We start from the raw sequence: 19,863 nt of genomic DNA on the forward strand, positions 1-19,863 counted from the left end.
ATCTTCACACTCGTCTACTTTACTTTATCTCCACTACTTACTCCGCTCTACTTTACTTTATCTCCGCACTCGTCTACTTACTTTATCTCCGCAATCGTCTACTTTACTTTATCTCCGCACTCCGTCTACTTTACTTATCTCCGCACTCGTCTACTTACTTTATCTTCACACTCGTCTACTTTACTTTATCTTCACACTCGTCTACTTTACTTTATCTTCGCACTCGTCTACTTTACTTTATCTTCGCACTCGTCTACTTTACTTTATCTTCGCACTCGTCTACTTTACTTTATCTTCACACTCGTCTACTTTACTTTATCTCCACACTCGTCTACTTTACTTTATCTTCACACTCGTCTACTTTACTTTATCGCCACACTCGTCTACTTTACTTTATCTCCGCACTCGTCTACTTTACTTTATCTCCACACTCGTCTACTTTACTTTATCTCCACACTCGTCTACTTTACTTTATCTTCACACTCGTCTACTTTACTTTATCTCCACACTCGTCTACTTTACTTTATCTCCGCACTCGTCTACTTTACTTTATCTTCACACTCGTCTACTTTACTTTATCTTCACACTCGTCTACTTTACTTTATCTCCACACTCGTCTACTTTACTTTATCTTCACACTCGTGTTCGTGTTTAATTCGCTGCACTTTCAGGTCTTGAGTCAAAGTTTTTCTTGCCTGTAGATTAGATCTTTCTCCCGTTCGCTAACATTTCCCTCGTGGTTTCCCTCCTGATTTGATGGGTACCCAACGATTCAACATTAGAAATGCTCTTTAGTCCACCCTCGTTGTCTGGATCTGCTCTGCAGCACAGCGCCACCATGCGGACTAGTCCGTGGATTTGTCCTGTGCAGTGGGCTGATCCAGGAAAGCAGTGGCTACAGAACTGCAGGTTTTGCTTTCACCTCTGCACTACTGGTTGCTGAACGGTGACAATGAGGCCTGGCACATTAAACATATGTGGCTAGTCCTAAGTAGGCTACGACATGCTTTCTTGGAGGCTTGTAAAGACTGAAGTTTTTGTTTCTGATGAGTAATGTTTTTCTTTTCAGAAAATGACACTGTTGCTGATTGTGATGGGGAGTCTTCACCCTGCTGTTTGGGACCACCCTATGGGACATGTGGTTAGTATTTGTTGTTGCTAATAAAGTTAAGTGTAGTCTTTTGAAGAAGAAAAGCTCCAGAGCCAGTGTGAATCAAGATAGCAGTGTATGTAGCATGACCTGTTCTCACCACGTGGGACTTCAGATCACACCCATGTTTTTTTTTTGTTTTTTTGTTTTTTTTTTTTTTCTCTGTATATAGATTTCTGCACACAGGTAAAGAGGGTGTATTTAATGGCTTATTATTCCAGCATATTAAACTCTTGCGTTCTGTTATCTAGCACTTGATCAGACCCCAGAACTTATAGGGGCACCTTCTCAGTCTAGTGCCCCTTTTCCTCTGCACACCCTTACCAACCTGAAACTTGTGACTCCCCACAAACTCAAGAACCCTTTGATGTAATACTACATTTTGTTTCTACTCGATCACAAAGTGTGTGTGTGTGTGTGTCCATGAATATGAAATGCACTGAGCAGTGCACCAACTAGGTCAAGTTTAAGAGCCATTTGGCTTGTGAATTAAGTACGCATTTGGTGCTTGACGTTTTATGTGAACATGAGTGTTTGTACAGAACTAGAGCATGTTTCTAAAATAAACTTTTTTTTTTTTTTTAAATCTCTATTTTGGTTTCTAACTGCTGAATTGCCTCATCACGAAGAAAGAGGCTGTATTATATCACTGGGTTTGGCACAGTATGTGCTCTGGTCCTGTTTGGTGGATCATAGGGCTCGTACAGTGCATAGAGCACCTTGTTCTCTTGCAACCCACTGCTGTCTATTCTCTGCAGCAGTGTTACTAATGGGAACTAACAGTTGATCATTTTACCAAATAAATGTTATTGGAAGTGAATTTGAACTGAATCATGTCCCTGTCCTCCAGGTGCTGGAGAAGACACCAGGCTAAATTGGGTAAGTTGTACTAAAGAATCCCTCTACACTGACATGCTGACAGTTGTTATGATGATTGGCATAATATGTTCAACTGCTCTGATGTGTGAGTGACAGATGCCTCTCTGAACAACATCCTGTACTGATAACAGCATATTGCTGGCTCTGGAAAAGCATCCTCACCTCAGTTGTTCTGTCTCCTGCAGGTTTCTTCGCTGTCCTGTCCCAGCCTTCAGCACTGAGGCAACATTATGTAAGTACAGAGAACATGCTGTGATGTCACTTTTTCTAGCTGTAACTGGTGTTTACAAATTTACAGTAATGAGAAAATGTTACTGTGTAATACACTGTTAAAAAGAACTTGATCTTAGCAACAGTGAAACTGTGACATGCAGCACTATGTGGTATCTGCAGCCAGTTGTCCTGTCAGCTGGTTTGTTCAAAAGTCAGTGCTAGACTAATTCAACACCTGGCATCGTTGGTCTCCATGCTGCCTATGTTTGGAGTCCTGGTATATTTGTTGAAACACATGGATCCTCTTCTAACACCACCATGTTTATTGTGCACTTGTTAACCCATAGGACAACTGGTCCTCTGTAAACTCATGCTCTACTGTTGCCCCCCACCAGCCTCCAGGTTGTGCTGCAGCTAAGAAGATGCTCCTCCAGTCCAGATTCAGATTCAGCATGTAGTCAACAACAAAGGTGAGTGACTGGATAAACGTTCTGTTGGTGAAGGCTGAGGTCTATCCCGACAGACCTTTACCTATAAGGCCGCGTTGTTGGAAATACCTCAGAGAGCAAATCTGTAGTTTTGCTTTACCCACATGGTCACTGCCATGAGCACGATGGGATATTACTGCAGAACACATGAACTGTGAAAGAATTATTGGATTGATGATTTGTTTCATGTCCGGACAGTGACGCTGAGCTCATTTGACTGTTTTCTAAATGTTTATTTTCTGCAATGTTGAAAAGTTGTCTTTGTCTTTAGGTTACAGTGACAGGATAATGAGACTCAGATGGACTCGATAGTGGCACAGTAAGTGGATTTGTCTTATATAAACCGTATCTGTCCAGTTACTTGATGACCATCACAACAGCACTGTGTGGTATCTGCAGCCAGTTGTCCTGTCAGCTGGTTTGTTCAAAAGTCAGTGCTAGACTAATTCAACACCTGGCATCGTTGGTCTCCATGCTGCCTATGTTTGGAGTCCTGGTATATTTGTTGAAACACAGTGACGTTGCATTTACAAAGCCTTTGTGTGTTTGCCTGTACTTAATTGAAACTGATCACTCAGTCAAATATGCACACAACATTCTATACCAGGGGTGGCCAACCCTGTTCTATACTGTGACACGGCTCCACTGAACCAGGGTTTCTGTGCTTCCTTAATGTCCTAAATCCTAAAATTTAATAGGTCTGAATTTTAATTCTTAAAAATGTCAAATTGTCCTTCCTAATCAGTCACATTAATTTAGTAGTGATTTGTGGGATGTATTTGTAAATGTTTAATCAGCATTTCATGTGTTCTGCTGCTACGTTGCCAACTGTACACAGCATATTTATCTTTTATTGTGTATGCAGAGCATCTTAAGCACAAACTTTTCTTTTAAGAATGAGTTAAGTTCATGCTGATCTCAGGTTTTGGTTACCATCAGTTAGACTGACACTCAAAACTGTCTGCTGTATTGTGAGAATTTAGTGTTCTGAGTGGTTGTTTTATGTTCTTTTCATCTAAGGAATAGAAAGTGCTGCTTTAATGAGACCTCGACTGAAAACTGTTAATTCAGTGAACTGTTTAAAAACTGTGGCACTGTGGAATAAACCAGTCCAAAAACTACTAGTGAATTTATTCATATACAGTGTGAATACTCGACTTAAGTTTTTCTTCAGATCCTTTACTTTGTCCCTTGTGGATTTAAAGCGGGTCTTTTTAAAAATGTTTTAACCCTGTATCACTTGCACACTGGAGGCCATCTTGTTAAACCTGTGTTTGGACAAACTAGATGTGCTACTTTTTTTTTTTTTTTTTTTTTTTTTTTTTTTTTTTTTGTTACTCCAGGTTTGTGCTGCAGCCAAGAAGATCCTCCTGAAATCCCACTTCAGCAGAGACAAGAAAGGTAAAGTAAAGTAAAGTGAAGTCGGTACAAGCTGAGGTCTATCCCGACAGTCCTTTACCTATAGGGCTGCGTCGTTGGAAATACCTCAGAGAGCAAATCTGTAGTTTCGCTTTACCCACGTGGTCACTGCCATGACCACGATGGGATATTACTGCAGAACACATGAGCTGTGAATAGACTGTATTTTAACTGTTTGACTCTTTAATAAAAGTAACTGTGTGTCTCTGACAGGAAAACTGAATGAAGTTGTTTGAGTCCCAAACTGTCCTGGAGACATTAAGATCATCAGCAGTCCGTAATACTAAGGTAGGTGCGTGCGCATGTGTCTTCAGTTGCTCTTGTTTGGTCATATACCAAGGCTTTCAGGTCTCTGTGGTACCTGACTTGCTGTGGACTTGACCAGAAATCAAAAACCATCCCAGTGGGCTTCTGCAGCAGCCTGCTGAGAAGACCTGCTGTGAACATGACCTGTCTCATTGGTCAACTTAAATCATGTTGACATGTATCATTGCCAAATGATGACGACTGAGTATTTTGCTTGCTTTTCTTTCAGAAGCAGCAGATGGATGCTGAGCAGAGAGAAGTCTGTTAGAATAAAATGAAATCAACTGTCTGTGGTGACTACATCAGTTTTAGCCTGTTCCTGTTGGTTTTCTTTTTTGTTTTTTGTTTTTCTCTTCTTGCGTAGTCAATAAATGAAACACTCCTCACTTTTGACTTTGTCTTTTTTGTTTGAACAAAGAGTTTAACATCTGTAGAAACAGAAAGAACCCATCTCAATGCTGGAACTCTGTAGACAGAATACCTTGGTATGGATGACATGACATGATTCTGATGATTGTCAGTTCCCATCTCCCCCAAAGGGGAGGTGGGGGGGGGGGGGGGGGGGGGGGTAGTAGTAGTAAGGGGCTTTGAAGCACTTGATGTCGATTGGTCTGGCTGAATGTGCTCCTCTTGTCCAGGATTGAGAGGAGTTTGGACAGCATCCTCCTCTCAGCTACAACATGTAGAGGGTCCAGCTCCACCCCCAGAACAGAGCCAGCCCTCCTGATCAGTTTGTTTAGTCTGTTAGTGTCTGACACCTTTATGTTGCAGAATTTTTCTCTGCAGGATGAAACAAGCTGGTCAGATACAGATGTCGTTAGCAAAAATGATCATTAAGCTGGAGTAAAATGCGGGACCTCACGATTTATTAAAATGTTGTTAGAAAACAAGTTAACTGTATCCAAGCTGGTGCTCATTCATAGATCCATGTTTCCAACTGCAGCAGCATGTTTTGTCCAGTAGGGAGCAGAATTCTTCCACTAACAGTGACTGTGCCAAGCTCAGTGTGTCCTTAATAGGAACTAGCTTCATGGTATAGTGGGAGGTTTTAATCCCACAACCTCATGTGCAGTATTAGTGCTTCTGTCCATCCACATAACTTGTCTTTGTGTCTACATCTGTGTGACAGAGGCAGATGCCTGTGTTGGTTTGTGAACATGACAGTACCCACCTCCAGCTCTTTGTCAGTGTGTCCTGGCTATAGATTGGCTGACTCATAAAAGCATGTGTTCAAGTTCAGTGGTAGATACAGTATACTGTGTGTCTACTACACCACGGGCAGCCGTTTTACACTCCGAGTTCACTCATACTCTCCAGCTGCCACCTTCACTTCAGTCCCTCCTGTCTTCTGGATGGACAGGTTATAGGACTCAGATATAATAGATCTCCCACCCTTCCCAGATTAGCGCAAGACCCCCTGGCTGATACAAGACAGCTGCGTCATTTCTTGTTGTTCTGCGCTTTGTGTTTATCAGTAACATCAAGAGGGAACCAGTTAGTTATGTTTGTAGTCATGTGGTGCCTTTATATAGTGGGTTCGACTGTGTAAAATCTACATAAAAACAGAATGCAATGATTTGCAAAGCTCATAAACCCAAATTTTATTGATCTGTTGATAATTAACCTCATCAGTCACAAAATGTACTTCCAGCTCTTCCTTGTTAGTACCACTTACTTTTCCAGACTTTCGTTGCCTCCATCTCAACATTTCTGACATGTGTAGCTGATATCAATTTCAAAATGACCAATTTCTTACCCAACATTTTGATTCTATAGTTCTATTTTATAAGCTTGTATATCACTGCATCCTGGTTTTATGTAGCATCACAACCTTTTGGTAATGGAGGTTTTTGTTGTTGTGTGGCTCTGCGTCTCTTCATTGTGATTGTTTTTAGCCTCCTTGTGGTGGTTGCGTGACTTTTACTGACTTTCCATCAAGCCAGTTTGCTCTGGCTCGGCAGCCTGCTTTTGGTATTGCAGTAATCCATTTATAAGACCAGGGATGACTCGTCATCAAACACGAAGATTTGGGTGGAGTGCTTCTTTAAAGGTTTTAATGGCGGGAAATGTTAGAATGGCATCTAAAACAAGTGGGTGAAAGTTCACAGGAGGGAACAATGTGATCTCATCAAACAAAAAAAAAAAAACAGCTTCTATTCTGAGCTCCCAGCAACAATATTGGTCTGTGCATGTCACCTGACAGCAGGTCACATGACACCATGGGCCAACATTACAAAGGGAACAGTGTGGAACAAGGAAGTAAATGTCCCGACACACCCACACACGTAGCCGGAATCATTATCTCGAACATACAGTACATATTCAAAGGCCACATGGAGTGTCATATTTTTTGTTGTATTGCTGGTTTGTGTGTGTGTGTGTGCAGTCCACCACGAATCAGTGAGGCTCCATGTGGCATCCTGTTCTGCAGACAGCAGGAGTTTTACTAATGAAACTTTAGTGGTCTGCAATTATTTGTACAAATACTACAGCAGTTCAATTAAACAATACTAACAGATACACAACATGCACACAACGCTAGTCACCTTAAATGAGGTGGCTGCATGTATTGTACATATTTATATACGTGATTTGATATTTTCGAGGGATGTCTAGATCTTCATATAAGAACAACTGTTCATAAACAAATCTGCAAGATTTTTCAAGTTTCTTCCAACAACCTCACAAACAGTTGACACGCAGCAAGCTTGGACTTCAGCTTCCTGCTTCAGCCAGTTGGAAATCCAGCCCTGCCATATAAGAAGTGTGGTGGTCATGGAGAGCAGAGCGGCTGGTATGTAAAACATTTGCCTTTCACGGCAGTAGCCTACTTTCACCTCCCGTATAATGCTGTCAGCTGCTGTTTTCCAGGATTAGGGCATATCAAGCTTAATTTTGAGGTCAATATTGAAAAAAAAAAACGGTTCCAAGACTGAACTGTTCTGCAACTTCCTTTTGCAAATAATATCTCCTTCCCTATCTGGCCTATTGTGTCTTATGAAACTCAAACATATCTTTTCATGATAATCTTCTCCCTGATTTAGCCATGTAATTGCTTTGTACATCACTTGTAAGATGAAAGCGTCTCTGTCAAATGACTAATGGCCTCCGGGACTCAATGCATGTTAAGTCCCTGAGGCCAGAGTCGCCCTGAATCAAACAGAGACTGTGTTGAAAGTTAAGATTTATCATTAAACCACAACATTCTAGTATGTTGTATAAATTAGTAATGTAATAAAAAATGTATAGCTACATATGACCCAAACACATAGTAAATAAGTCCTGTGTTGGAGGTGTGGGAGTCTAAAATATATGTTAGTTATAGCTTAGTGAACCTGTCAGTATTAGAGCTGCATAAACAGCATGCACGCTTTGGGGGGGTCCAAGGTTAAGGTGCTGACAGGGAACCACAACATAATCCAAGGTTCAAGTCAGGCCAGGAACCTTCTCCACTGCTATCCACTCCATTCCTGCCATGTAAATAAATATTAATTACACTCATTATAACTGAGTGTTTTAAAGTCACACTGAAAACCAACTACATCGTCATGGTAATAAACACCCACACTGAAGTGTGTGAACAACAAACCTTAAATAAAATCATACCCGCGACATATGCTAATTATTATTATTTGACATGACACCTGTTGTGTGGACTGATCAGTGCTTTATTCTGAGCTCTTATCCAGGTTCCCCTGGTTCCTCTGGTTCTTCTGTTTACTACCTCATGTTCTCTTATCCAGGTTCCTCTGGTTCTTCTGTTTACTACCTCATGTTCTCTTATCCAGGTTCCTCTGGTTCTTCTGTTTACTACCTCATGTTCTCTTATCCAGGTTCCCCTGGTTCTTCTGTTTACTACCTCATGTTCTCTTATCCAGGTTCCCCTGGTTCTTCTGTTTACTACCTCATGTTCTCTTATCCAGGTTCCTCTGGTTCTTCTGTTTACTACCTCATGTTCTCTTATCCAGGTTCCCCTGGTTCCTCTGGTTCTTCTGTTTACTACCTCATGTTCTCTTATCCAGGTTCCCCTGGTTCCCCTGGTTCTTCTGTTTACTACCTCATGTTCTCTTATCCAGGTTCCCCTGGTTCTTCTGTTTACTACCTCATGTTCTCTTATCCAGGTTCCCCTGGTTCCCCTGGTTCTTCTGTTTACTACCTCATGTTCTCTTATCCAGGTTCCTCTGGTTCTTCTGTTTACTACCTCATGTTCTCTTATCCAGGTTCCCCTGGTTCCTCTGGTTCTTCTGTTTACTACCTCATGTTCTCTTATCCAGGTTCCCCTGGTTCTTCTGTTTACTACCTCATGTTCTCTTATCCAGGTTCCCCTGGTTCTTCTGTTTACTACCTCATGTTCTCTTATCCAGGTTCCCCTGGTTCCCCTGGTTCTTCTGTTTACTACCTCATGTTCTCTTATCCAGGTTCCCCTGGTTCTTCTGTTTACTACCTCATGTTCTCTTATCCAGGTTCCCCTGGTTCTTCTGTTTACTACCTCATGTTCTCTTATCCAGGTTCCTCTGGTTCTTCTGTTTACTACCTCATGTTCTCTTATCCAGGTTCCTCTGGTTCTTCTGTTTACTACCTCATGTTCTCTTATCCAGGTTCCCCTGGTTCTTCTGTTTACTACCTCATGTTCTCTTATCCAGGTTCCTCTGGTTCTTCTGTTTACTACCTCATGTTCTCTTATCCAGGTTCCCCTGGTTCTTCTGTTTACTACCTCATGTTCTCTTATCCAGGTTCCCCTGGTTCTTCTGTTTACTACCTCATGTTCTCTTATCCAGGTTCCCCTGGTTCTTCTGTTACTACCTCATGTTCTCTTATCCAGGTTCCCCTGGTTCTTCTGTTTACTACCTCATGTTCTCTTATCCAGGTTCCCCTGGTTCCTCTGGTTCTTCTGTTTACTACCTCATGTTCTCTTATCCAGGTTCCCCTGGTTCCTCTGGTTCTTCTGTTTACTACCTCATGTTCTCTTCTGTTTGTCTCTGCAACAACTTCCTGTCTTTGCATTTGCTCCGCACGCCCCACAGTTCCCCAGCCACGCGGTGTGCACGCGTCGGATTCGGCCGCTGATTGGCTAGAGCCGACACAAACAAAGATTTTCGACCAATGAGAGCTGTGTGCATGCGCTGAGCCACACTGTTCATCCTGGGGGCTCGTGCCCAGCTGACGCCCGTCATATAAAAGCCTCGTTCACGTCTTTGTTTACAGCAGAGTCCAGTGGCGCTGGTGTTCGAGTCCCGCGTCCGGTCCAACACGCACAGAACACGCACAGAACACGCACAGCTCCCACTGTCTGCAGGGTATCTGGAAGAGGCAAACATGGTGGCCATGAAGAGAGTGAAAACCTTCCAAATCGTCTTTACGGACCCCAGCAAGTCTTTTTACTGCGGCGGGGACAAGGTGAGCGGGCGGGTGGAGGTGGAGGTGAACGAGGTGACGCGTGTGTCCGCGGTGAAGGTTGTGATCCGGGGCAGCGCTAAGGTGGAGTACGCTAAAGGCAAACAGCGGTGCCGCCAGGAGGCCGAGTACCTGCGGCATGAGGAAGCGCTGCAGCTGGAGGAGCAGCCAAAAGGTTCGTGTTGTCATCTCATCATCTTCTGTAGAAACAACGTGACTTGTCTTTAGCTGAGAAAAGTGTTGTGAGTGTTTCTGTGTTCAGCCTTTGACTTGTTTTGACTGCTGTGGATAGTTGGTGAGGGATGACTGGCTGCATCCTGAACATGGCATTCTCCACTATCACCAGTGACAGCCTTTATTTCTTTAATCAGCATTCAGGGATAGAGGAATAATGATATTTATTTTCCTCTTTCCAGACGCCGATGGATCAGTTGTCTTGAGGCCTGGCAACAAATATGAATACACCTTTGGATTTGAGCTTCCCCAGCAAGGGTAAGACAGCGGTTCTCAACTCGATAATGTTACGTCATGTGTGACTTTGTGCTGTGTTTTACTCAGAGGTAGATGTGGTTTCAACTTCTTTACTTGTGTCCTCATAGGCAGCTGGTGTCGTCATACAAGGGGAAGTTTGGCTACGTCCAATACTATGTCAAGGCCCTGATGGAGAGGTCCCAGCAGCCTCCCATTGAGTGCAAGAAATCCTTTGAGGTGGAAGAGCCTCTGGATGTGAACACTCCAGACCTGCTGGTGAGTTCACTGACACAGAAAAGCACCAGCTTTACAATTTCTGTGTTTTTCCATATTTTCATATTCTGTGACACACTGCTCAAATATTTGCTGATGAGTTGAGTCCTGAGTACCTTTCTGTGTCTCATCAGTCTCCCGCAGGTGGCATGAAGGAAAAGAAAGTCACCTGCATGTTCATTCCTGATGGCCAGGTGTCGCTGAATGCAAAAATCGACCGCAGAGGCTTTTGCGAAGGTGAAGACATCTGCATCAATGCAAAGTTTGAGAACACCTGCTCCCGCATTGTGGTACCCAAGGCTGCCATCATCGCCAAACACACCTACCAGGCTAACGGCCGCACCAAAGTCTTCCGTCAGAAGCTGTCCTCAGTGCGTGGAAACCACATCATCTCCGGCATGTGTGACGCCTGGCAGGGAAAGACAATCAGGGTGCCCAAGATCAAACCATCCATGCTAGGCTGTAACATCATCCGCGTGGAATACGCTCTGATGGTAAGCCTGCATTAGCAGTTCTGCATGTAGCCAGAGTTTTTAACTGTTTTCCAGTTTTGGGAAATTAAAATTGGTGTTAATGCATAAATTCTTTTAATTCTTTTACCAGATTTACGTCCACATTCCTGGTAGTGAGAAGCTGATCCTGGAGCTCCCTCTGGTCATTGGGACTGCTGGCCTCGGCAGCCGAACCAACAGTGTGAGCAGCCAAGAAGGCTCAGTCAGCAACGCCTCCCAGAGCTGGGTATCCCTCAGGATACCTTCTCAGCCTCCGAGCTACTGCGACATCACCCGTGACTGCAGTATAGACCAGCCCCTTACGCCACTTCTGGATGACTGCGACGAAGATGACAGCCCCATCTTCATGAATGCACCGGCTTTCCCTTTCCCGCCATCGCCTCCAGCATACAGTGAGGTAGGTGTCACAGCTAGGTTGTTCAAATATCTCAACACTCTGTCAAGCAAATAAGATGGACCTTTACCAAGAGACCATGTAATAAGAAGTCTTATTTCATTCCAGGCGGAGGAGGAGTTCAATGGCAACGCTCGCATGCTGCCAGTCTGCTGAAGTCCAGCAGGGATTCTAGAACTGTGGTCCAGCTTTCAGGGACCATTCCTCTAAGGCACTTGAAAAGGAGCAAAAGGTCCAAGGTGTTGGATGGTAAAGCAAGGACTGTGGAGGTGGACAGAAAGGAACTTGTCTGTTCCGTCAGCTGTCTTCACCGTGCTTCATCACCTATGCTGATTCTCTAGTCTTCCTTGTGGTGTTCTTCGGGTTGTGGACGCGGAGGTCAAGCCACAGATCCAGCAGAGTGCTGCGTTTCCAAATAAGCTCTCCCTTCAAGAGGGTCTTTACTGTCCACTTCATGACTTTGTTATGGGGGCCAAGCATTGTGTAAGTCAGCCCCAAGCCTGTTGTGACATCCTTGCTTTTTTTGAGGGGGGAGTGGCTGTCTTTCCTTGTGATGCTTTGTCATTCCAATCCTACCCTGTTGTTTTTGAGGGGTTTTTACTAGAGGAACTATTTTTTTGTTACTGAAGACCAGTCGGTTTGAGTTGCCGTAAAGACTTAGTAATATTGTTGCCTTCGAGATATACAGCATGTAGAATAGCTTTCCTTGGATGCTAATCAAATCTCATGCAGCAACCATATTTTTTTATGTACCAGTGTTTGGAGAAAAGGTGGTTATTCCTGTATCTTATTGCACTTTTTGATCGATGCGTTTTGCTTTTTCACTGCCTACACAAGTTTTTGTTTTAGTTTTGTTTGAACAATGTGATGTGGAGAGTGAATTCTTTTTCATGGCCAGAGCACTCCTGTTAGATCCTCACATTTGATGTACACATCCGCAGACTTGGTGATTGGTTGCAATTTCTTCACACTGCAAGTGCCAAATATACTTTATACACAGAACACCTGTACACCAATGTGAGGGAATGCAACCTATGTGAGGATAATCATTGTATCTGATCTGCAGTTGTCCTAGACAACATTTCACTGTGAGATCTCCACTTTGGTTTCACAACTTCTGTTCTTTCAGGGCTCAAAGAAAATCGCTGTTACATGACTGATTTGTGAGAAAGTGTGTTTGCAATGCGTCCTTGATACTTACAGCAAGTATTTTTTGTATGAAACCCTATGGGTTTGTGTTTTTTTTTTTTTTTTTAATAAAAAAACTATTGAAAAATATACGTTTGTGACTTTAATCTTAAACCTTAATCTGGCTTTTAACCCTGCTGATCTCCAAAGAGACTTAAAGATGATGGTCACCACAGTAAAGTTGTTTACTACACAAGTGGGTCATTTTCTGGTGAATAATGCCAGTGCAGTGAATTCTCACTTTGCTTCATTTGTTCAGTGCTGAACATTAGCCATTAACACTAAACATCAAAGGTGAGGTTTGGCTGTCTTCTGTTTGAATCTTGATCCCAGCCATTAGAGCCAGGGCCCGTGGTATCCAACTGTGATGAGATCCAAGGGGATATGGAGAGCATGCTGTAGGGATTACATATCCCAACTGGCCGGGGGAATGTATTGGATTGTCTGCAGTGTAGCCCTGTTTGAAAGTGTTGATCAGCTCTCCCCTTGTTTTCCATCAAGTACTCTTTTTTTCATCATCAGCATTAACCATCCCATCTAATTCTGGTATTTCATCTACTAATGTTAAAAAAGAAACATGCTCGTTATTCTGATAGTAAGGTCACTAAATCTCTAAAACTACTGCAGTTCTTGTAAAGACAAGGTATATAAAGATATAACGCTCTGACCATGATTCACAGGTCCCTGCTGTTTCCTCTGGTTATCCAAGAGGTCCAGGACGGATCTGCAAACTTTCCTGCTAGTTTTTAAAGCCTTGAATGGCCAGGCTCTGTTTGATGTTCTCTGTGAAGCTCTCACATAAGTGCAGAGGTGGTAGAGGTACACAAACCCAATGTTCAAGTAGAAGCCAAATTTTGAGGCTCATGCTTGAAGATTTATTTACATTTCCAGAGTACAGTAGCAGATTTGTTTGTTTGTCAAAGGCGAAACAGATTATATTAAAGACAGTTTGTAGTAATTAAAAGAAGAGCTACAGTATCTAGTTGAGCACACCCAATAAACGTGAAGTGGATTTTACCCTAACCCTAGCTGTGCTGACATCTGTTTCACTCATAATAATGCATTCACTTTTACTAGTTGGTTATATTTTAGATTGTCCTAAATGAAGTTAGCTAGCAGTCAGAAAATATCAAAGAATGTTAGGGTTAGGTTCTACCTTTGCTGACCTTTGCTGACCTCTCACCTCATCACCTCCCCAAGGTGATTACTTCTGCAGTAATAGGGCTGCATGTTTTTTTGATTGTTTCATGACATCTTCATGTAGGTCGAGTCTTGTATTGTATGATGGTTTGCTCCACCACATGTGGATATTCGAGAATATGCTGTGACTGAAAGGTAAGCACAGATCCTTCATTGGTGTGCTCCCAGAGGCCCGTCCAGGATTTTCCCCCTTTCAAAATATGTCCTCTGCTCTGGGCTGTTCACGTCAGGCAACTGCTGAGAGCAGCAGATAAGGGAACTGTTTATCTGTAAATCATTCTGTGACGGGGGCTGCGGCTCTGGCCTGTATCTTTACTGTAGGCTGCAGATGGTAGGGTGGCTCTTCACAGCACTCAAGCCACATAAGAATGGCCATGGGAAAAAGTTAGAGAGGAGGCTCCTGGTCCTCAGAGGTCATGATGTTTATGGAGCACATTCCAGCACCAGAGAGGACAAATTCACACATTAGCAGAGGTCCATCAGGGGTATGTCACAAAAAATGACACTTTCAGCAGCAGTCTAAAGTTACAATTAGGACGTTTTGACTGCAGGAACTTAGTAAACCGTAACCGAACTTTACTCCCTTGGTTCAGGTTAAGCCAATGTTTCCACAAGCTGCAGGAGCTAAGTTTCAGCTCTCCTCAGGTAGCATTAGCCCTGCACCATCTTTACAGTTTCAGAATCGTCCAGAGGGTTATAGAATATATGAAGGGGCTATAGAGGAGCTCACCTGGACCTTTCTCTGTGGTCCTGGACACAACTGAGAGATTTTAATGTGTCAACTGGGGACCATCAAATTATTATGAAGTCATAGTATGAAATGAAAAGGTGAGGGACTAAAACCTGGAGTGATGCGTTATTAAAGTATCCTAATAGTTTTTAAATACTTCTTTTAGGCATCTTGATCAATTCTATTCCACGCAGAGCATTCAATGTATCAACAGACGCCTGTGAAGTGTCCTTATGTTCTATTGCTGATCTTTTATTGTTAACTGTTTTATATTGTTTTGCTGATTATTTTTTTTAAGATGGGCAATGACACGATGTAGTGATTTGTTTTCACTTGTGAACAAAAGTCAATTTTCCAATATAGTGGACAATACATTCTATTCTATTCTATTCTGTTCTATTTTCTACTAGGACTGTGAAGATCATAAAACAAATGACTCACATAATTTTCATCCTCATCAGAGGGCTTTTGACCTTTGTCTGCATTCATCATTTTCCCTGTTTATGTGTTTTGTAGTGCCACCAAAACAACAGTGTCCTGCTGTGTATTGTATGTGTATCAGCGCCTGATACTCTACATCTCTCTAACTCATTTGGTCGAGCAGTCATGTACAAATCCCAGGGTCAGTGGTTGGATTCCTGGTTTCTTCTGACTACATGTTGAGGTGTCCTCAAGACACTAAAACCCTGTAGTAGTGCCGACATGTACTGTCTGGCAGTTGTGCAACAACAAGGTCCCCAAGGCGATTGATAAAATATGTAATTATTTTTATTGTTAGGAGAGAAACGCCTTCTGCTTACATTGGACCTTTTCATATGTGGCAGGTGTGGCCCACTGTCAGAGTGCAGTTTGTAGTGCAGAGGCTGTTAGAACCACTGGGATCAGAGGTGTTGGTGATTGGACATTTTAGCTTGAATAGATAAGTGAGAAGTGAGTCAGTTCAGGATTTGATTTTATAGAATTGTATTTTTGATAAGAATAAGGTCAATGGCTAAACATTAAGAGTCAACTCTCTGTAACTTGGTTGATAAAACAATCTAGCAATGACTAACATATTTGACCTTATTCCTATATCTATATCTGTTATCAGTGTAGCTTTCTTTCCCCTGTCTGAGCTGGGTTGTAATATTGACCGGGGCTTTTCTGGGATTTGAACCTGAGACCTCTAACACCCAAAGCAAGAATCACACCCCTAGACCTTATACGTAAGACTTAGTATTTCAGTTGAAGTTCTTGAGTTACTTAAGTTTAGGAGTTTCACCTTGATTGGTTCCTATGCATTCTCCCTGTTCACACTGTCACTTTTGGTCCAGTCAGTTAAACGTCATTTAAAAGAAATGAAGACAATGCACCAAAGCATTGTTTTTGTTTTGGCCTCTAAGTTCGATTTTTCTTCTCCTCAGCTTCTCTTCAGCTGGTGAGACCTCTTTCTGAGGTCAGCTGAGAGCTACCTTTATGTGCAACAAAGTGTGAACTCAGGTTCTGATGTCAAAACAAAGACGCCATTATCACACTCACAGAGCGGTGGCATGTGATACGTTTCCCAACCACCATAAAACATTAAAAAGGACGGTTGCCATAATAAACATGTAAACTGAGTAAGAGCAGCAGAGAGTCAACAGGCCAACAGGTGTCTGCTTTACTCTACTGGTAACCTAACTCTCAACTCTTCTTCTTCTGTGCATTCAGTATCTTAACGTTAGCAGTGTGAACGCTACAAAGGAAAATAAAGTTAGAAGAGCTTCATGCAGTGGAAACATTTGACGTCATCATCTAGCAGGACCTTTTTATTGTTGCAATGATGTAACCACATTTGTTTCCAGATGCATCCCGAATGCTGTCTTCATTTTGTCATCCTCCACATGATTAAACGCGTGTTTAATTTTGTCGTCAACGTGTAACGTGTCATCATTCACAGAGTTACGGAGCAGCAGCCATCAGACTGTGTGAAGAGAATGTGGAGCGTAACATTGTCCAACAGCACCCGGAGCTGTGGGTTCAGATGCTTCCAGCTCGATTTGCTGCTTTATATTATGACGAGCGTGTTTGTTGGAGGCAGGTTGAGACAGTAGATGAAGATACAGCGATCTACTCTGCGTGTGTTTCACAAACAAACAATGAGGAAGACATTTGTTGGATAGTTTGGGCTTAGGTTGCTGCGTGACATCCTAGACCACCCAATCACTGGGACGTCTCACATTACATAGTTTAGTTTTTACAATGACAAGTTTATTGAACCACAAATCAAACTAAGACGAGGTCTCACAAATGAAGCAACGCTTGTGATGAAATGAATCCGTGATCACCGCTGTTCATCATAATAAACGTGACACATCATTATCATTTTTCATTCATAGAAGTGGGTTCTTGGGGATTTTGTCTGCTTGTCTGGACTTGAGCAGCTGAATTCAAGTAAAACTAAAAGTAGGACATAGGTGACTGCGTTGAGTGGATGTTTTCTTGTGTGTGTTATGTATATGTGATTCAAATAGAGCAGACATAGCTTGTACTATTTATGACTCACTTCTGGGGATTGTTTTGAGTTGCGCAACATGAATGTGTAGACATCAACATACGATCGTGCCACAGTAGCGGCATGGCATGCCTCGCTGTGCCCTTACTCTCGCTCAGCCTGTGATTGGCTGAGGCAGTAGATCACTCGCCTCCTCTTTGGCTCAAACAGTTGTTCACGAGGGTTAGCATTGGAGGACTGCATGCTCTCTCTCACTGTCTCTCTCTCACACACACTACACACCACTGCCAGTTGTGAACTGGTTTGATCCAGGCATCTGTTTCCTCATCCTCCCTCTGTTTGTTCCCTCGGTGGAGACTGTGATTCACCACAGGAAGTTCATGATGCTTACAGAGCGAGTCTGATCGGGAGCCGGAGATTAGCTGTAACACAGAGCACGCTTCTCATAAACAAGTTACAGTAAATGGAACAAGGATGATTCAGTAGAACTACGTCTTCGGAGTAAACCAGTCAAACCCAGTTAAAAACCACTATGTATGTTTCCTGGCATACACTAATAGCCTGAGCTGGGGTAAACTAGTAAAGTTAATGATGCTGGAAATGTAAGTGGAAAACTGCCAAAGGATACTCTAGTAGTTTGATATTATACTTGATAATATACTGATGAAGTTAGGGGCCTCACGAGAGACACTTTCAGAAGTTGACATATGCCGACTTTTAGTCCTGGTCAAGCTGAAAAACGCTGCACTTCTCACTTCTCTGTGACAGCCCTTCAAAATTCTACATATTCCGATCAAACTCAAAATCTGGTCCACTGTTAAATGTAACATAAGCAAAAAGTAACAGGAGAGAAACTGGAATCTGTTTTCGTCTCAGAGCTCTTGAATCAGATTAAGAAGACACTAGAATAAAGACGACGTGGGAAACATGAAAAATGATTCTCTGTGAACACAGTCACATCGTTACTACTCTGAAGTTTGACAGGTTTCTCCACTTCGCTTTGTCTGCTTGTTTGTTTGCTGCCCCAGATCAACAAATTCCCCTCTTCATGACACAGCGTCTCCTTAAAAAACCCACAGAGCACCGATTGGCTGACGTCTGCAGCCATGTTCTGTGATTCGCTAAAGTCATTGTTCATGCACATGGCATGCAGGCAGGGCGTGCTAGCATCCTCTGGAGGAAGTCTGTTTTTTATCCAACTGCTGACCTCAGACAGAACGGACTCTCAATTCACGCTGCTCAGCCTACTTTCATTTTTGCTTGTTAGTGTGACATTTGCAAAGAGCATGTTCACTGTACAGTATGTCCCCAGCTGAGTGTCTGAAGAATGAAATACTTGTGAAAAGTGGAAAAGTATCTTCTAGACAGCGAAAGTTCGTATTAGCAGTGGTTCAGGCTGTGCCCTTCGTATTAGATCAGCTGTTCTGGTTTCTACCTGTTGTATCTTAGTCACAGAGACAGAAAGTCAAGCCTAATGCATTGTGTGAGTGATTTGCCTTAACATGGTGTGGTGGAGGGTTTCAGTGGGGTTCTGTTGTTGGGGACAACATCTATCTATCTATCTAAATATATATATATATATATATATATATATATATATATATATATATATATATATATATATATATATATATATTAGCAGAGAGATAGAGATATATATATATATATATATATATATATATATATTATCTCTCTCTCTCTCTCTCTCTCTCTCTCTATATATATATATATATATATATATATATATTTATCTCTCTCTCTCTCTCTATATATATATATATATATATACATAGAGAGAGAGAGATAAATATAGATATCTATATTTATCTCTCTCTCTCTCTCTCTCTCTCTCTCTCTCTCTCTCTATATATATATATATATATATATATATAAATCTTATTTATATATAAATAAGATTTACCTGGGTGCATCTCTAGGCACAGCCTGTGGAACTAAAACCTGGAGAGCAGCAGGATTCTGCCAGATGACTGCTTTGAAGTTCTCCACCTGGACACACACGTTTCCCACCTGCACACACACAGATTCTCCGCCTGCACACACACAGATTCTCCACCTGCACACACACAGATTCTCCGCCTGCACACACCTGCACACACACAGATTCTCCACCTGCACACACAAACATGCTTCACAGACGTGTTGATTTGCACACAGCTACAGATGTGATAAGGACACACACACACACACACTTTAGAACTATCTTTGTGCGCACAATTGTGAACATAATGAATTTCCTAGTCCTTCATCCCGACTTTAACCATCACAACTAAACTCCAACCTTATCCCCTAACCCAAAACCAAGTCTTAACCCTCAAACTGCTAGTGGTATGGTATAAAAGTCAACCTGGATCTCATACTGCTGGCCACACACACACACACACACACACACACACACACACACACACACACACACACACACACACACACACACAGAAACCAAACTGCAACTAAACTAGAGAAAGGAATGTGAACTGACTGAGGGAATGTGGAATGTCTTGGCTTCACCTTCAGCAAACCAACTGCAAAACAAGTTTCTCCACGAGGACAGCAGGACCTCCACCTCCCTGCCTGCTCCTCCCACTGAGCAGCCACATGAGCGACTACATGCAAAAATCGAAGCACCACTTATTTCTCTGTGCTGGGAAACGAAGGCGCTCTGCTGAGATAACTGGGGGGGGGGGTGAGATTCAGGAATTGGGTGTCTGTGTGTTTTGGTTCCTAACCGCAGCAGGGAGCTTCACTCCTTTTAATA

At 42.5% G+C, this 19,863-nt stretch overlaps 3 protein-coding genes, 1 long non-coding RNA gene and 5 other non-coding genes across 26 annotated transcripts in view; all 9 read left to right on the forward strand.

The window, feature by feature from the left end:
• LOC113154009 overlaps nt 1-4,841 on the forward strand; it is a 5,527-nt gene extending 686 nt beyond the window's left edge. Inside the window, exons 2-9 of the long non-coding RNA XR_003298001.1 lie at nt 1,070-1,141; nt 2,001-2,029; nt 2,215-2,261; nt 2,638-2,712; nt 3,002-3,049; nt 4,074-4,131; nt 4,363-4,437; nt 4,685-4,841. This is a non-coding gene — a long non-coding RNA (uncharacterized LOC113154009). The remainder of the gene's footprint in view (nt 1-1,069; nt 1,142-2,000; nt 2,030-2,214; nt 2,262-2,637; nt 2,713-3,001; nt 3,050-4,073; nt 4,132-4,362; nt 4,438-4,684) is intronic.
• On the forward strand, nt 2,071-2,143 carry LOC113155531. The gene has a single exon (XR_003298139.1). It is a non-coding gene; the product is annotated as a small nucleolar RNA Z40 (small nucleolar RNA).
• LOC113155534 lies at nt 2,402-2,527 on the forward strand. Its single transcript, XR_003298142.1, has one exon. It is a non-coding gene; the product is annotated as a small nucleolar RNA SNORA8 (small nucleolar RNA).
• Nucleotides 2,746-2,879, forward strand: LOC113155542. The gene has a single exon (XR_003298150.1). It is a non-coding gene; the product is annotated as a small nucleolar RNA SNORA18 (small nucleolar RNA).
• On the forward strand, nt 3,109-3,248 carry LOC113155533. Its single transcript, XR_003298141.1, has one exon. It is a non-coding gene; the product is annotated as a small nucleolar RNA SNORA8 (small nucleolar RNA).
• On the forward strand, nt 4,162-4,295 carry LOC113155541. The gene has a single exon (XR_003298149.1). It is a non-coding gene; the product is annotated as a small nucleolar RNA SNORA18 (small nucleolar RNA).
• A 1,664-nt stretch (nt 4,842-6,505) lies between the features above and the next one.
• LOC113154005 (collagen alpha-1(IV) chain-like) lies at nt 6,506-9,522 on the forward strand. Of its 18 annotated transcripts, XM_033326244.1 has the most exons (4): nt 6,506-8,882; nt 8,919-8,972; nt 9,009-9,242; nt 9,278-9,522. In XM_033326244.1, the coding sequence occupies exons 1-4, from the start codon at nt 8,093-8,095 to the stop codon at nt 9,520-9,522; spliced, it is 1,323 nt and encodes a 440-aa protein (XP_033182135.1). In that variant the 5' UTR covers nt 6,506-8,092. The 18 variants fall into 18 exon arrangements, with proteins under 18 accessions (XP_033182135.1, XP_026203757.1, XP_026203758.1 ...); XM_026347972.1 differs by having other exon boundaries at nt 6,509-8,819; nt 8,964-9,242; XM_026347973.1 differs by having other exon boundaries at nt 6,509-8,576; nt 8,730-9,242.
• Nucleotides 9,523-9,643: 121 nt separating this feature from the next.
• txnipa (thioredoxin interacting protein a) lies at nt 9,644-12,216 on the forward strand. The gene is made up of 6 exons (XM_026347978.1): nt 9,644-10,024; nt 10,266-10,341; nt 10,449-10,596; nt 10,728-11,087; nt 11,197-11,502; nt 11,608-12,216. The coding sequence occupies exons 1-6, from the start codon at nt 9,772-9,774 to the stop codon at nt 11,653-11,655; spliced, it is 1,191 nt and encodes a 396-aa protein (XP_026203763.1). The 5' UTR covers nt 9,644-9,771; the 3' UTR covers nt 11,656-12,216.
• Nucleotides 12,217-14,235: 2,019 nt separating this feature from the next.
• Nucleotides 14,236-19,863, forward strand: part of LOC113154008 (gonadotropin-releasing hormone II receptor-like) — a 57,814-nt gene continuing 52,186 nt past the window's right edge. Inside the window, exon 1 of the mRNA XM_026347979.1 lies at nt 14,236-14,361. The gene's annotated coding sequence lies outside the window, so the exon portion shown is untranslated. The remainder of the gene's footprint in view (nt 14,362-19,863) is intronic.

Source organism: Anabas testudineus, chromosome 11 (genome assembly GCF_900324465.2).
Source record: "Anabas testudineus chromosome 11, fAnaTes1.2, whole genome shotgun sequence".
NCBI classification, from domain to species: Eukaryota; Metazoa; Chordata; class Actinopteri; order Anabantiformes; family Anabantidae; genus Anabas; species Anabas testudineus.

Coding starts and splice junctions, on each gene's coding strand:
- LOC113154005 (XM_026347960.2), top strand. CDS start 8,093: ATGACACCTGTTGTGTGGACTGATCAGTGCTTTATTCTGAGCTCTTAT. Junction 9,243..9,277: donor CTCTTATCCAGGTTCCCCTG/GTTCTTCTGTTA, acceptor TCTCTTATCCAG/GTTCCCCTGGTTCTTCTGTT.
- txnipa (XM_026347978.1), top strand. CDS start 9,772: ATGGTGGCCATGAAGAGAGTGAAAACCTTCCAAATCGTCTTTACGGAC. Junction 10,342..10,448: donor TTTGAGCTTCCCCAGCAAGG/GTAAGACAGCGG, acceptor GTGTCCTCATAG/GCAGCTGGTGTCGTCATACA. Junction 11,088..11,196: donor GCGTGGAATACGCTCTGATG/GTAAGCCTGCAT, acceptor TTCTTTTACCAG/ATTTACGTCCACATTCCTGG.